The following is a 17,533-nucleotide window of genomic DNA, read 5'->3' as shown; positions in this document are numbered from 1 at the left end:
TTTTTTTTTTTTTTTAACACAAGGCCACAACATAACAATATGTGGAAAAAGTCTAAAACAGGTTTGGGTGTGTACTCTATGTAGAGACTCAGAATGTGTAAAGATGTATCTATTTAATGTTATTGTTATGATTGTTAATGTTATAATTATATATTTTATAGGGTAAAAAGAACAAAGTTTCAACAAGTAAGCAAACGTGGATAGCCACAAACACGTTGTCAAAAGCGGCTTTCCTATTAACTGTGCTAAGCGAGCGGCAGGAGTACCACAACCTGGCCTTCTGTATTGGAATGTTTGCCCTGGAGCTTCAGAGACCCCCAGCTTCCACAAAAGCTTTAGAGGTAAATAATGTTTTTAGTGCAAAAAAAACGAAAGAAAAAAAAACCTTTTTCAGTTAAAATGATACTCTGACTTTGGTATGGAGCTACATTTTTCTCCACCATAAAATTACTGATTTGTGGAAAAGATATCTGCCTTGCTCTGTTATGTACTTCTTGTGAAATACAGGCTGTTATCATCACCGATCGGATCCTTTCTGGCAGCTCAGACCCTCCCCACCCAGCTCTGTGTTTATGTCCTCCATATACTGTATATAGAATGCTGCTGCAGATTGAATGTCTCTCTTTCCTAAAAGACCCATGAGAGCAGTGATAGTAGGTCCACAGTGATTAGCTGAAGAGTTAAACATCTCCCCTGACTTACACTACCTGTGTTTATTTGCCATGGTAAGATTCTGTAGTGTGTCCTAAGTGAAGGAACCTGACACTGATTTCCTGTGTGTCCACTGCTCCCATAGAACTAAATCGAGGGGCAGTATTTGTACCAGCTGACCTGGTGGGTAGGAAACGCACTCCAGCAGCGTAGAGCCGGGGCCACGTACGGGAAATCGTAGGAGATCCCAGCGTTCCGACCTCCCGCGATCAGATATTTATCCCCTATCCTGTGGATAGAGGATAAATGTATTGGGACTGGGTTTCTTCTTTAAAGGGATACTCCGCTGCCCACGCTTGGAACAAACTGTTCCGAACGCTGGAGCCTGTGCCGGGAGCTCGTGATGCATGTCAATGCATGTCTATGGGAGGGGGCGTTGTGGCTATGGGAGGGGTCAGGGCGTGATGTCATGAGGGGGTGGGCTATGAGATGACAAGCTTCTGGCGCAGGCTCCAGCTTTCGGAACAGTTTGTTCGAAACGCTGAGCAGCAGAGTACCCCTTTAACCCCTTAAAGACTCAGCCCATTTGGGCCTTAAGGACAATTTTATTTTTACGTTTTAGTTTTTTCCTCCTCTCCTTCAAAAAAATCATAACTCTTTTGTATTTTCATCCACAGACTAGTGCTTGTTTTTTGCACGACCAGTTGTCCATTGTAATGCCATCACTCACTTTACCATAAAATGTATGGCGCAACCAAAAAAATACTATTTGTGTGGGGAAATTAACAAGAAACCGCAATTTTGGAAGGTTTCGTTTTCACGCCATACAATTTATGGTAATAACACGTGTACTTTTATTCTTTGGGTAAATACGATTAAAATGATACCCATGATTACATACTTTTCTATTACTGTTGTGCTTAAAAAAAATCACAAACTTTTTAAACAAATTAGTACGTTTTAAATCCCCCTATTTTGAAGACCTATAACTTTTTTTAATTTTTCCGTATAAGTGGCGATATGAGGGCTCAATTTTTGTGCCGTGATCTGTACTTTTTTATTGATATCATATTTGATTATATAAAACTTTTAATACAGTTTTTATAAAAAAAAATTTTGGAATAAAATGTTATAAAAAAGCAGCTATTTTGGATTTTTTTTTTTACGTTAACGCCGTTCACCGTACAGTGTCCTTAACATTTTATTTTAATAGTTCGGATATTTACACATGCGGCGATACCAAATATATATATATATATATATATATATATATATATATATATATAAATTTTTTTTTTTTTACTCTTTTTGGGGGTGAAATAGGGAAAATTGGAAATTTACGTTTTTATTGGGGGAGGGGGTACATTTTTTTTTTTTATAGGACATAGCACTGATCAGTATTATCGATCATCTTCTGCTCTGGTCTGCTCGATCGCAGACCAGAGCAGAAAACCCATGGAAGGCAGCGGAGGCAGGTGAGGGGATCTCAGTCTGCTGTTCTGGATGATCGTATCGCAGCTGCAGCTCCGATCATCTATTTTAGTGACCGCGATGCTGCAGAGGCCATGATCTGTATTGATCACGGCATCTGAGTGGTTAATGCCGGACATCCGTGCAATCGTGGATGTCTGCCATTACCGGCGGGACCCTGGCTGCTATCAGCAGCCGTGACCTGCCTGCGCATGACCCGAGCATCGCTCCGATGCTCGCGGTTATATATAGGACGTAAATGTACGTCCTGGTGCGTTAAAGGACAACTGTAGTGCAAGACTTTTATATATTGCCCATCTCTTCCATGGCCAGGGCGAATAACAGGGGTGACATCGCATAAGACACCCGAAGATTGATAGGACAAAGAGTGTTGATTCTGCCATCTGCATGTGGTAGCACTCATGTCGTAATGGCATATAGGGCCACATGCAAAACTACCTTGTAACCCCATACATCACACCAGCAGTCAGGCCCTTTTTTTTTTTTTTATCATCTGCTGCCAGAAAGTTAAACAGATTTCTAAAATTATTTCTATTTAAAAATCTTACTCCTTCCAGTACTTATCAGCTTCTGTGTGCTCCACAGAGTAGGAGCAAATCCCCATAGCAAATCTATCCTGCTCTGGACAGTTCCTGACATGGACAGAGGTGTCAGCAGAGAGCACTGTGGTCAGACAGAAAGGAAATTATCCTCTGTAGTATACAGCAGCTGATAAGTACTGAAAGGATTACGATTTTTAAATAGAAGTAATTTACAAATCTGTTTAACTTTCTGGCAGCAGTTGATAAAAAAAAAAAAATATATATATATATATATATATATATATATTTTTAAATTTTTTTTTTCCAGCGGAGTACCCCTTTAATAAAGTGGACCTAGAAATAACCAAGTCCAACAAACTAGCCAAGTAGTAAAACCATTCAAGAATACTCTTGAATCGGCATTGTAATGCCTCCATCAGTCAAACATGCCAAAGCATCTTCCTCTTGCCACTTGGTTTACTAGGGCTGCATTAACACCTCGTTTTCACTGTACGGGTGCCGGATCCGGCTGGGGGAGGGGAAAACAGGGCGCTCCCGTACCCCAGCCAGACCAGCACTGAAATCCATGTACTTTAATGAGCCGACCGGAGTCAAACAGTGACTCCGGTCGGCTAATTTTTGACCCGTATCCGGTTTTGTGACTGGACCTAAAACCATAGTATAGGTACGGTTTTAGGTCCGGTCAGGAAACCCGATACGGGTAAAAAAATGAGCCGACCGGAGTCACCGTTTGACTCCGGTCGGCTCATTAAAGTAAATGGATTTCAGTGCTGGTCCGGCTGGGGTACGGTTTTCCCCTCCCCCAGCCGGATCCGGTACCTGTACAGTGAAAACAAGGTGTGAATGCAGCCTTAGCCACAGTTCTGTTGTTGCGGTCTCAGCTTGGTTTTCCAACCAATGCAGATCACAGAGCAATGACTCATAGCTAAGCTGGGAACAACATGGAGTAGGAGTATAAGAATTGGGATCAGTTCCTTCCACCCTTTCAGGCACATCCACCAGACAAAAATTGCTTCTACAGGATTATCTAAATTGTCGGTCTTGGTCATCAGCTCTACAATCACTTGTGAATTAGAATTAATGTCTCTTCTCAGTGGCAACATTAAATCTTTAGCTGTACTACTGACTCCAGATCAATAATGTGGTCAGAGACCTGTAAGGCTGGGTTCACACCACGTTTTTCAAATACGATTACCGTATACGGTTTTCCGCTAAAAAACGTATGGCAAAAACCGTATACAACCGTATGACTCCAAATTAAAACGTATACAGTTTTTCCCCGTACGGTTCTATCCGTTTGCATCAGTTTTTGCCAACGGTTTTGCTATTTTGTTGGAATTAGTTTTCAAGCAATTTAATAAAGTTATTATTGTTCTATTGAAATTCCAATCTGCGCATGTGTGAACTCCAAAAACGGATTAGAAAAACCGTGTGCAACCGTATTCTGAAATTCTGTGTACGGTTCTCATAGACAACAATGTTAAAAGAACCGCATACGGTTTTCCAACCGGAGGCAAAAACGTGGTCGACAGTGTTTTTGCCTACGGTTGAAAAATCAGCAAAACCGTATCCGAGGCAAAACGGATGCAACCGTACACAACATTTGGAATGCGGTTTACAATGCATTCTCTATGCATACGGTTTCGGATACGGTCGTAATTGTATACGGTTACCGTATTTGAAAAACGTGGTGTGAACCCAGCCTAAGTCAGCACGAATCAGAGAAATTTCCTTTTGGATTTCCTGCATTTGACAGGACAACTTAGTAATAGAAATGTCTAGAACTGATGTCTCCTGTTGCTAATCTCCAGTCAAATGTGCAGTACCTGGGGCCTGTGAATGCTTTGTCTCCATCTCCTTAGCACCCATATCCTCTCTCTTGCAGTCATCATTGTGTTTTTAATATGTACTTGGGTCCTCACTGTTGTTTGTACAGTATTGTATAACCAAAACATTTATTTCTATATCATGATAACTGCTCTGTCAATTTGATCCCTGTCCTGACACTTCCAATCTGTGGCCACCTTGCCTCTATATAGGTGACCATTCAATGGTGCAAGGCAAAATTTCTGTCTGAAAATTGGAAATGAACAATGTTTCTGAATGGTTTTACATAGCACAATGCTAAAATGTAGCATTATGTGTAAAGACACACCTCCTATTAGTTATACTGTGTACTAAAATTTATTTTTATGTACTAAAATTTCTTTTTAACATTTCACGTATTTACAATTTACTTATTTCTCTATAGGTAAAGTTGGCATACCAAGAATCTGAGATTGTGTCTCTTTTAAAGAAGATTCCTTTAGACTGTAATGAAATGAACACTATTCGTGGGCGAGCCAAGGATCTACGAGATGGCACACTGTGTGACTATCGACCTGTGCTTCCTCTTATGCTGGCCAGTTTTATTTTTGATGTTCTTTGTACCCCAGGTAACAAGATTTTTTTTATTTGCCATTTTTTCTACTACTATCTGGCTGCAATCTATAATTGTATGTTTAGTGGACCAACAAGAATAAACCAGGAAATTGCATTAAAGGGGTATTCCATGAAAAAACTTTTTTTTTTTTATATCAACTGGCTCCAGAAAGTTAAACAGATTTGTAAACTTCTATTAAAAAAATCTTAATCCTTTCAATAATTATCAACTGCTGAAGTTGAGTTGTTGTTTTCTGTCTGGCAACAGTGTGCAGTTCCCGAGACAAGCAGAGATGTCAGCAGAGAGCAGAGTAGAAGAGGTTTGCTATGGGGATTTGCTTCTAAACTGGGGGGTTCCCGAGACACGTGTCATCAGAGAGCACTTAGACAGAAAAAAAAACAGCTCAACTTCAGCAGCTCATAAGTACTGAAAAGATTAAGATTTTTTAATAGAAGTAATTTACAAATCTGTTTAACTTTCTGGAGCCAGTTGATATATATAAAAAAGTTTTTTCCTGAATAACCCCTTTAAGCGGTATCTAAATCTCCAAAAGTTGAAATGATTTGTCTCTGTTTCCAATAGTATAATCACTACTGGTGTCACTGCTGTTATTGCCCCTTTAGCAGTAGAAGTGTCCTGATAAGATACAGAGTTTCATGGGAATTACAGATTCTTTGGCTGTATCTAGTGAATCTATATACAGACTACTGGCTCCTCTTATTGCATTCTCGAGTTTGAGGGTTTACCGCAAGTGTCAGGTCTGATGGCAAGTTTGTCAGGAAAGATGGAACAGAATTTGGTGTCAGTCACCCTAGCTGTCCTGGTATAAAATTAGATTTTCCCTCTACATAATGAAAGATATTTTAAACTATAAGGCTAGATTAGAGAATTATTATTATAATTTTTTTTATTTTTTACTTTGATGTATGTGGTCCACAAACAAGTGGTCATTGAGAGCTATAGAGTTAACTACAGTGTCCACAAGAGGGCATAGCAGACTGCATATCAGACTAGTGTCAATTGTTCTAGTTTTGTTAGAAGTTATTGTAGGAGTTGTGTGTTTCCATCTTTAATAATCACTTTAACACAATCACTGTAGAACACTGAAAATATTGTTCATAGTTCTTTAAGCAAAGACAGATGTGATAATTTAAATGTATGAATTATTTTATGTTGAGTCAATGCATGCAGTGGGTTTATGGTTTAGTTCTTTTAGTAAAAGTAACAGAGATGTAACAGTTTTGTTATCCTGACAATTATTTTCATAGACCCTCAAATGTGTTAGAATCCCTTAAAGGGGTACTCCACTGGCCAGTGTTCCGGCTGCGTTCGGAACATTTAGTTCTGAATACTGTGTGCGCGTTGTGGGGGTTGGCCATGCCCCCTCATGACATCAGGCCACACCTCTCAATGTAAGTCTATGGGAGAGGGCGTGGTCTGACGTCACGAGGGGGCCTGGCCGCCCCCGCAGCACACGCACAGCATTCGGAACTAAAAGTTCTGAACGCAGCTGGAACACTGGCCAGTGGAGTACCCCTTTAAAAACTCTGGACTTTCCTTGTTTTTGTGCTCTCAGGCCAGACTGACTATATTTTTCCATCCCTGACAGACTAAGGAAACATTTTCCTTTACAGTCAGGTCATACACCCGCTGCCTAAATTTCTAATAACACATCTACAACCTGACAAAATTCATTGGGCTTAAATAGGTAGTCTACTGGAAAACATTTTCTTTTAAATCAACTGGTGCCAGAAAGCTAAACAGATTTGTAAATTACTTCTATTAATTTTTTTTTCAATCCTTTCAGTACTTATCAACTGCTGTATGGTACAGAGGAAGTTCTTTTCTTTTTGAAGTTCCTTTCTGTCTGACCACAGTCACGGTCTCTGCTGACACCTCTGCCCATGTCAGGAACTGTCCAGAGCAGGATAGGTTTGCTAGTTATGATTTAGGATTTGTTCCTACTCTGGATAGTTCCTAAAATGGACAGAGGTGTCAGCAGAGAGTAGTGTGGTCAGGCAGAAAGGTAATTAAAAAAGAAAAGAACTTCCTCTGTTGTATACAGCAGCTGATAAGTACTGGAAGGGTCAAGATTTTTTACTAGAAGTAATTTACAAATCTGTTTAACTTTCTGGCACCATTTCATAAAAAAAAAGTACCCCTTTAATTAAAACTTGAGCTTAGATCAGTTTATTAATTGATTAGGTATTTATTCCATAGTTCCACTGTTGTGCCATCTCAGCTTTTAGACCATATGTAAACGTGAGTTTTCTTCTGCATGTTCTGGTATTTTTGCGCTACTTTCAGTGCATTGTGAAGAACCAGAGGTGTCAAGCAGCATTACAGCAGCTAACTTCCCTCTCTATTATTAGGCTCCTTTCACATTATAAGCCTTCATCTGTTATTAAACATTTGTTTTCTGTGTAAAAACGGATGTATAATAACGGATTAAATAATGGGTGCTAACGGCTGAATGAATATTCATCCGTTAAGACCCGATATAACATCCCTCATGTATGGCCGTTTTAACACCTCTGCCTACAGACTCCCACTACTACTACTCCCATCATGGAACAGACTAGTTTCCATGATGGGAGTAGTAGTTCCCTGGCTGCGGGAGTCTGCTGGTGACTATGGAGGCTACGTTAGTGCACTACAACCCCCATCATGGAACAGACTCAGTTCCATGATGGGGGTTGTACAGGGGCTGAGGGATTAATCGCACCGGGTCTCACTTCTGAGACCCGATGCGATTAGAAGTTATTAAACAGGGGAGCGGGCGGCATGCTACACTCCCCTTTGATGTACGTGTATTTACTTTCATTTTTAAATTCCCCACCGGGAGCCCTGATTGGCTGGTACTGAGGAGCCATTCACGGCTCCCGGTGGGGTTTTCAAATAGAAGCATTGCGATGGGGAAAGATATATAGAATCGCTGGGAGGGTATATATCTGGCCCCCACAGCGCTTCTATATATCTTGCCCCCAGCAGCATATTTATATATGTTCTCCCCGCAGCACATTTATATATTTTCCCCCGCAGCGCATTTATGTGTTCTTCCCGCAGCGCATTTATATATATTCCCACCGCAGTGCATATATATGTTCCCCCCGCAGCACTATCATAAGCCCCCGGCAGCGCTATGAATGAAAAGTATTCTGCAGCAGCGCATCTGGCCGGCGCTATGTGCTGCTGAAAGAATACTTGTCATTCATTACACTGCAGCGGCATCTGTATATACATGCGCTGCAGGGGTCAGACATATATCCATATGTCTGGCCCCCACAGCGCTTCTATAATAAAATGCCTTTGCAGCGCTATGAATGAAAAGTATTCTACAGCAGCTCATCTGGCCAGCGTGATTTGCTGCTGAAAGAATACTTGTCATTCATAGCGCTGCGAAGGTATTTGATTATAGAAGTGCTGTGGGGGCCAGACACATGGATATATGTCTGACCCCTGCAGCACATCTATATACAGATGCCGCTGCAGCAGTATGAATGACAAGTATTCTTTCAGCAGCACATCGCGCCGGCCAGATGCTCTGCTGTAGTATACTTTTGTATTCATGGCGCTGCCGAGGCTTATGATAGCGCTGTGGGGGGGGGACATATAGAACCCTCCCTGCTATTCTATATGTCTTTCCCCATTGCAGCGCTTCTATTTGAAAACCCCGCCGAGAGCCCTGAATGGCTCCTCAGTACCAGCCATTCAGGGCTCCTGGTGGGGAATTTTAAAATGAAAGTAAATACATCGTACATCGCAGGGGAGCGCAGCATGCTGCCCGCTCCCCTGTTTAATAACTTCTAATCGCATCGTATCTCAGAAGGGAAACCCAGTGCGATCAATCCCTCAGCCCCTGTACTACAACACCCATCATGGAACAGAGTCTGTTCCATGATGGGGGTTGTAGTACAAACATTAATGTAGCCTCGCCAGCCACTGGCAAACTCCCGCAGCCAGGGAACTACTTCTCCGATCATGGAAACATCTGTTCCATGATGGGAGTAGTAGTAGTCCCTCAGCACTGCAGGAGTCCCTCAGCACTGCTGATGTCACCTCTTCTGAGAATGTTCAGAAGTAATAACTGATATTATAAACCAGGTGCAAACGGATGACATAAAGGCTCATCCCTTTGCCATAGACTTCAATGTTGACCCCTTAAGGACTTTTTTTCCGTTTTTGCATTTTCATTTTTTCCTCATCACCTTCTAAAAATCATAACGCTTTCAATTTTGCACCTAAAAATCCATATTATGGCTTATTTTTTGCGCCACCAATACTTCTTTGCAGTGACCTTAGTCATTTTATAAAAAAATCCAAACCGGAAAAACGGAAAAAAAAAATCTTTGTGCGACAAAATTGAAGAGAAAATTTCAACTTTGATCGCCGCTTCTGAAGGGTTAACAGCGCGCGGCACAGGGATCGGTGCCGCACGCAGTTAGCCCAGGGTCTCGGCTATCGTTAGCAGCCGGGACCAACCTGGTGTGATCTGGTTTTTCAAACCGGGACCGGGCTCAGGGCGTACAGGTACACCCTGAGTCCTTAAGAGGTTAAAAATAACAGCCGTTATTTACCCTTTTCTTGTGAAGGAAAAAGATTAGTGCATGTGCCGTTAATTCTTCTGTCACAACTAACATCCGTTATTCATGACAGACTATAACGTCCAAATGCAGTGGTGTCCGCTCACCTCCGGAGCCGAATCTCCGACACACCTGTGCTGTCACGGACCCGCCGGTCCCGCCCCGGCTTCAACAGCGTATGGAAAGGAAGGATTGTCCGGCACCAGGTATGCTCTAAAAGATTGCTTTTATTCATGCCATAGCAAGTAAACAGACAACACAGGACTGTGGTAATCTGACGCGTTTCGCTCTCTCTTGAGCTTAAACGTAGACTAAATTCAACAGACCAACATGCAAATTTAAAATAGAGACTCGATGGTCACATGATAAAATACCTGACATAGGTAGTAATTATAAAAACCCGGCATGGATATCATCTGTTAGTATTACAGAATGGGTTGGATCCTACCATTAGTGCGTTATTCGCTGTGTGTATATCCTATGAGTGTGAATATACTCCAAACATTAAGTGCAAACTTAATGTTTGGAGTATATTCACACTCATAGGATATACACACAGCGAATAACGCACTAATGGTAGGATCCAACCCATTCTGTAATACTAACAGATGATATCCATGCCGGGTTTTTATAATTACTACCTATGTCAGGTATTTTATCATGTGACCATCGAGTCTCTATTTTAAATTTGCATGTTGGTTTGTTGAATTTAGTCTACGTTTAAGCTCAAGAGAGAGCGAAACGCGTCAGATTACCACAGTCCTGTGATGTCTTTTTCCTTGCTATGGCATGAATAAAAGCAATCTTTTAGAGCATACCTGGTGCCGGACAATCCTTCCTCGACAGACTATAACGGGTCATAACGGATAATAAAAAAATCCCATAGACTTGTCTGTTTATTATGACTGGGTGCAATAATCTTTATTTTTTTTTTCTATTTTACAATTTTAGATTTTCATACTGATAATTCCTGCTAATGGATTGTTTTTTTCGTGACAATCCACCATATATATATTTCATACAACCACATTCTCCTTTGCAATGCCATTTTGGCTGAATTTATATGAAGAATACACTTTCAGTGTAAGTGAATAAGAATAAAGTGCAAAATAATACAGCTGTGTGATTTTGACTCTGTCTTGCAGTGGTGTCCCCAACAGGTTCCCGTCCTCCAAGTCGTAACCGTAACAATGAAATGCCTGGGGATGAAGAGCTGGGCTTTGAGGCAGCTGTTGCTGCGCTAGGTAGGTAATTTATGTAGCAGCCTCAAAGATTTAGCAGTTATTGTTTGCTTTGCATAATTGGAAAGTGTTTTCTTCCACATTATTCACCATCACTACTAGAGTAATTACTCAAAATAGACAATCTTTTATTTTTATTAAACATAAGTGAAACACACATTTAAAAGCAGAAAGATAGAAAGTTTTAAATTGTTGCTGGGTGATATGACCAAAAATGTATATTACGGTATTTTTCTAAATGATGGTGGTATTTTTTTTAATTTTTTTTTCATGAACGACTGGGGGTTAACCGCATTTTCTAATAATTTGTTCTGTAATTACTGCAGTAAATTGCCGTACAATGACCTATTTTACTGTCATGAGTACTGAATATTGTAGAAAAACATTAATGTTCACACTAGTATTAATACAGGTTTAATACAACAGACATGGCTCCTCGTTTTGGTACCAGTTCTTCTGTTTCATTTTTTAACCATTCTGAAACTTTCACTACTTTCACCGAGCTTGTCCATTTTGTTCACCGCTCAAGCTGCCGCGCTCTCACTCACATGGTGCTTGTTTGGTGCAACTGCAAAACCAGGCCCCTCTCAAACAATGTCCTACGGCGCGATGTTCCGCCGCTCTGCTTTCCCAACGTTTTGTATACACTCACCGGTATTGCGGCATATGAAAAATTAATATCATAAAAAAAAATTTAAAATAAAAACACACCGGTATTCGGTATGAACCGATATGCTGCCCAACACTATTTAAAATAAGGTACTGAAATAACAACTACAGGTGAGTTGAGGTAGTGGGACCGCAGGATCACATGGGTTACAGGGTAACATTCATCCACAACATGAATGGAATATATTCCTAGAGTTACAGTACATCCAAAAAAAATAATACAATAGTTATATCAGAGGTGTACAATAGGATACTAACTCAAATAAGTGGATATATAAAAAAAAAAAACTAGCATACAAAGGAAACGCTATAAAACACTATACATCCTGCCATGTATGCTGCCAGAGATCTCACCACCTCTTACCCCAATGTAACTAAGAGGCCTAAATAACGCCATATGAAGTGACATATAAATAAAGTACTTAAATCAGGATATCTGTGTTAAAAAAGTGCAAGTGCAGGTGTAATAGAAAAAAAATACATAAAATGGTATGTCTTCCTAATGAAAATATTAGTCAAAAATGCATTTACATGAATATAAAGTGCAGTGCATGTCAGAAGATGCGCATATGCATAAAATAAACCTGATAAAGTGTAGTTTCCTATTGTGTAAATACAAGCCAGCAGTTTGGTGTCGGGGATATAAAACAAATGTGTTTAAAGGACCTTACATACAGATTTGTTGTTGCTTATAAAACCAGCAGTATATTGGTAGTTACAATATATGGTACTGAAATGATTGGTTCCAGCTAATGGCTGGGACATTTATCGGACACTTTTCTAATAACATTAATTGGTTGGGAATATTACCTCAACCGTCTTCAGAGAAAAATAATATATTTACAAAAAAAGAAAGGGCATGCTCCCACTTTTATTGTTATCACTGGAGGAAGTTACGGCCAACCATATGTTTTATCTGCATTGACCACTGCAGAAGAAATGCAGTATTACATGGTTTGAGTACATCTGAGTAGAAACCACAGATATTTAGCAGCTCTCCACTATGGCTCACAAAGAGGGGGACTTTCTGCCATTACATCAGTGGAAAGGAGTTTGCTTAAATGGGTTCGGTCAGATACAAAAACTTTTTATATGTTGTACATCTTGGCAAAACATTAACCTTTATAATATACTTCAGATGAAAAATGTATTTCCTTTTTATAGAAATCTTGGCTTATAAAATTGTGACTTTGTCCAAGCTGAAGCACAGGCATGGACAAAGTCCAGTAAGTGAGGGTGGGCTAGCACTCCTCTGTGCTCTCTCCTGTCTGATAGCACTCCTCTGTGCTCTCTCCTGTCTGATAGCACTCCTCTGTGCTCTCTCCTGTCTGATAGCACTCCTCTGTGCTCTCTCCTGTCTGATAGCACTCCTCTGTGCTCTCTCCTGTCTGATAGCACTCCTCTGTGCTCTCTCCTGTCTGATAGCACTCCTCTGTGCTCTCTCCTGTCTGATAGCACTCCTCTGTGCTCTCTCCTGTCTGATAGTACTCCTCTGTGCTCTCTCCTGTCTGATAGTACTCCTCTGTGCTCTTTCCTGTCTGATAGCACTCCTCTGTGCTCTCTACTGTCTGATAGTACTCCTCTATGCTCTCTCCTGTCTGATAGTACTCCTCTGTGCTCTCTCCTGTCTGATAGGACTCCTCTGAGCTCTCTCCTGTCTGATAGGACTCCTCTGTTCTATCTCCTGTCTGATAGCACTCCTCTGTGCTCTCTCCTGTCTGATAGGACTCCTCTGTGCTCTCTCCTGTCTGATAGGACTCCTCTGTGCTCTCTCCTGTCAGAGGAGTACTATCAGGCAGGAGAGAGCACAGAGGAGTGCTAGTGTTTTGCCAAGATGTGCATCATATAAAAAGTTTTTGAATCTGACATTGCCCATTTAAAGAGTTAACCCCTTTAAAAAGTGGCCATTTGATGTTAAACAGTATAATAGTTATTTTGTAGAACCTTTTCTGTTTTTGAAAATGTGCACAAACCTAAAGATTCACGTGCCGCATTTGAAATCCTTTAAAGGTTGCTGACACCTTTTGAATGCACTTAATAATTGCTTTGGACTTTAAATTGGTGTAAAAACATTTTCTCATAGATTTGTAGTACAAAAAAAGGTGTATTTGTTTCTTCTCCATCCTGCATGTTTTTACATATAATGCAGAATGCTCTGCCCAGTCTAAATTTTTTTTTATTTTTTTATAATCTCCTAAATGACTGTATTGAACCTCTATGATGCATTAGGCTCACTAGGGTTATGTCCTTGGAGATGTTTCCTACCATTTTGGGCACTCGATCAGAGACAAGGAGTTGTCATTTGCTTGCAGCCTGCTATTGTATGGGTGTAATTCTTGGTTGTTTTTATAGGGATATCCTGATATTTTTGCTGGCAAGTTGCAAGTTCTTTTTGCATTTTTTTTTGCTGGCTAGGTGATGCTTCCTTCCTTATGTAGATTATATAAATTGTGACCTAACGAAGCTGTTCATGTGCTATGTGATATCCTAAACATAGTAGCTCCTAAGCTGATCTATGATGTGCATTTGCTATTACAAATTTTAATCATTATTAATCTAGTTTTTTATGAATCTAAGTGAAGTTTTTATTCTCAGACAAAACTTGACACGTATGTTTTATTTAAAAATTGTAGATGTTTATTAATGTAGCATGAACTCTTGAATACATTAGAACTGAGCATAGGTCATGCTGCCCCTTTTTATGTGATATGTTGAAACAGAAACTAGTTATCCATTTGTACAATGTCTGACCAAGCTGATAATTTACTATGGTATCAGTAAGTGCCCCTATGAATCATGGATTGCTGGTATCAATAGGTTACCATCTCCTGCAGTGAGGAGAGAGATTAGGAGAGAAGCACTTAGCTAAGCACTTCTCCTCGCTCATTCTAGAAATCAGTGGGGGTCTCCACACCGAGACCCCAACTGAGCAAAACTTTTGACAGTAACGCTTTAAGCAAGATTGGATTCAGTTTGAAATCTACTATCTACAAGAGGCTTGTGGTCACAGAGCAGAAGTATATGCCCTTATTATAATTCACTAGGTGGCCAATAGCATGCAGTTGAAAGCGGTTGATGCCGAAATGTGGGCAATGTCTTTCATTTGTATTGCCGTAAATGTGCACTGTCACCAAAATATATAGATTTTTTAAAACAATAGAGCCATATAATATAAGTATATCTCTAATACTATTTTATTATTTTTTTCCCAGTTTCCCTTAGAGAACTGCTCCTGAAAAAGTGGCCACTAGGGGTCCTCATAAAATATCCCACACCTGTTACTCTGTCCTAACCATTTATGGCGACCCTGCTACTCTGTCGGAATACAGGAAATGAGGGGGAGGCTTTACAAGCCTTCGTGTGCGCTCCCTGTGTGAGGATGTGAAGATCTCCGAACACACAGAGAGCAGGGCAGTGTGTGAGCTGCTGAGGAGGCCACGCCATCGTACACCTCCCCCAGCTCTCAGCAGCTCCTAGGGAGATGGAGAGAATGCTTCAGTGCACAGCTCTGTTCCCAGCATAGAGCAGAAGAACGAGCACAAGCGTGTGACCCAGCATGTTCAGCCTTATATAGCAACATGTACCCCAATAGTAAGGAGATGGCATGCGTAGGGGGTTTGTTACAGTGTGCACCCCAGTAGTAAGGAGATGGCATGAGGAAGTGTCACCCCAGTAGTTAGAAGATGGCATGAGGAGGGGGTTTGTTACAGTGTGTCACCCCAGTAGTAAGGAGATGGCATGAGGGGGAGGTTTGTTACAGTGTCTTACCCCAGTAGTAAGAAGATGGCATGAGTAGGGGGTTTGTTATAGTGTCTCACCATAGTAGGATGGAGATGGCATGAGGAGGGGGTTGGTTACAGTGTGTCACCCCAGTAGTAAGAAGATGGCATGAGGAGGGGGGGTTGGTTACAGTGTGTCACCCCAGTAGTAAGAAGATGGCATGAGGATGGGGTTTGTTACAGTGTGTCACTCCAGTAGTAAGCATGGGAAAGCTGGATAACATGTCGACAGCCATATTGCTTGTCATTCAGCTTTACTACATAGTGTAGATAGCAGACAAACTCCAGAAATAATTCTTCTCTGTGTAACATGTGCAGCTTAAAACCAGAGAGGAAAGGGTTACAGAGCAGAGTGCAGTGATTGGCTGACTGCCAGGCTCGCCCCCCAGACTAAGTGACACATAGTGGGAGAGGAAGTTTAGTCATGTACAGTGAGGGCAAAAGAGGCACACGCCCCCTGCCTGAGAGAAGATGGAAATGCAGTGTGATCTGATATAAGCTGATTTTAAAAGAATTGCAGAAGCTAGACACATAAAAGTTATATGTAAATCAGGATTCAGTACTGAGTAACATACTTTTTTTTTGTGGGATATGACATATATGCTTTTAGAATAAATGAAAGCAAAGTTTCTTCTGAAGAATACGTGAGTGCCGAGATTTTCTCAACAAATAAAAGACCAATAAAACAGTAGTTTTTATTGGTCCAACATAGGTAATGGCTGAAATATGCCTAAAAAGTGAAATAGTCTTTTAAAAGGACTGGCAGAGAAACCTGATCTGAGACCTCACTGATCACTAGAACAAATCTGCAGTTTTCCTCTCTCTATGGAAAGCCAGGGATAAGAGAAAAGGGAAGCAATGCCAAAGGGACACAGCAGTCAGCTTTACACTTCAGGTCCTTTCGTTTACATCTCACCTTCCAGACCCCAATTGATCGAAAACTCTGATGTATTAGAAATACTTATCTTTTAGACAGTAACGTTGTCTAGGCTCTTGGTAATTATGTGTATTTTTGTTCTTTCATTAAACACATAGCAGGTGGCAGTTATTATTGTGAATATCACCAGTTTTGGAATCACTCTTCATATTGTGTCTTGTGTATATCCATATCACCACTAAAAAAAAAAATCTGTCTTTCATTGCTTTTTTTCTAACTCATTTGCCTAGGAATGAAGACAACAGTCAGTGAAGCAGAGCATCCCTTGCTTTGTGAGGGAACAAGACGAGAGAAGGGTGATTTGGCACTAGCTCTAATGATTACCTACAAAGATGATCAATCCAAGCTGAAAAAGGTACTTATATACGTGAAGCCAACCACATTCAATAGAGCACTGTGTGTGTCTCTTATCTGGAATGGGAAAGCAGAACCATTAAACAAGAAATCTACTACATAGGTCATTTTTAAATAGGAAATGTCAGGTCCCCATGGGCTCCCAGATAGGCCCAGGACCCAACAAATGAGGAGAATAGTGTTCCACTGCAGTTCTTCACTATTTTATGAGAGAGATTCTGTGGGCATGTAATTGGGAGAAGCCTTGCACTGAGGCTGTTAATCTTGCCAGTCTAAGCAGGAGGAGGTGTGGTGAATGTGACTAGAAGCTGCAGCTTCATTTTACCTGTGATTGAATGCCAGACATGGTGTGCCTGGTTAAAAGTGTTTTTTTTTTTTTTTTTAATCTTCAATAAAGCAGAGGAGAGCAGGGTAGGTGCACTGTTTTTCTTGCTTTTCATGTCCTGGGGCCCCAAAGGACCTGACAGAATTTGTTTAAGATACTGCACCACACTGCTCTCTGCTGACACCTCTGTCTGTGTCAGGAACTGTCCGGAACAGGAGAGGTTTGCTATGGGGATTTGCTCCTACTCTGGACAGTTCCTCATATGGACAAAGGTGTCAGCAGAGAGCATTGGTCAGACAGAAAAGAACAACTCAACTTCCTCTGTAGTATACAGCAGCTGATAAGTACTGGAAGGATAAAGATTTTTAAATAGAAGTAATTCACAAATTGGAGTTCCCCTTTTAAAGTCTGTAAACTTAGCCAGTTACTTTACTGACATACTTATTATTCTTTCTCGTCCTAAACATCTAGATATTGGACAAGCTGTTGGATCGCGAAAGTCAAACTCACAAACCTCAAACTCTGAGTTCCTTCTACTC

The 17,533-nt window shown here is 40.7% G+C and overlaps 1 protein-coding gene across 3 annotated transcripts in view; it reads left to right on the top strand.

The window, feature by feature from the left end:
* Window positions 1-17,533, top strand: part of ZSWIM8 (zinc finger SWIM-type containing 8) — a 279,884-nt gene that overhangs the window by 227,419 nt on the left and 34,932 nt on the right. For all 3 annotated transcript variants that reach the window (XM_056530642.1, XM_056530641.1, XM_056530640.1), the window contains 5 exons: window positions 162-341; window positions 4,936-5,119; window positions 10,835-10,933; window positions 16,546-16,670; window positions 17,466-17,533. The exon at window positions 17,466-17,533 is cut by the window's right edge. In XM_056530642.1, the coding sequence (XP_056386617.1) occupies window positions 162-341; window positions 4,936-5,119; window positions 10,835-10,933; window positions 16,546-16,670; window positions 17,466-17,533 (656 nt within the window). The remainder of the gene's footprint in view (window positions 1-161; window positions 342-4,935; window positions 5,120-10,834; window positions 10,934-16,545; window positions 16,671-17,465) is intronic.

The sequence above is a fragment of the Hyla sarda genome, chromosome 7, assembly GCF_029499605.1.
Source record: "Hyla sarda isolate aHylSar1 chromosome 7, aHylSar1.hap1, whole genome shotgun sequence".
Classification (NCBI taxonomy): Eukaryota; Metazoa; Chordata; class Amphibia; order Anura; family Hylidae; genus Hyla; species Hyla sarda.
The sequence above is the reverse complement of the archived record's forward strand: the minus strand, read 5'-3'. Positions and strand labels throughout refer to the sequence as shown.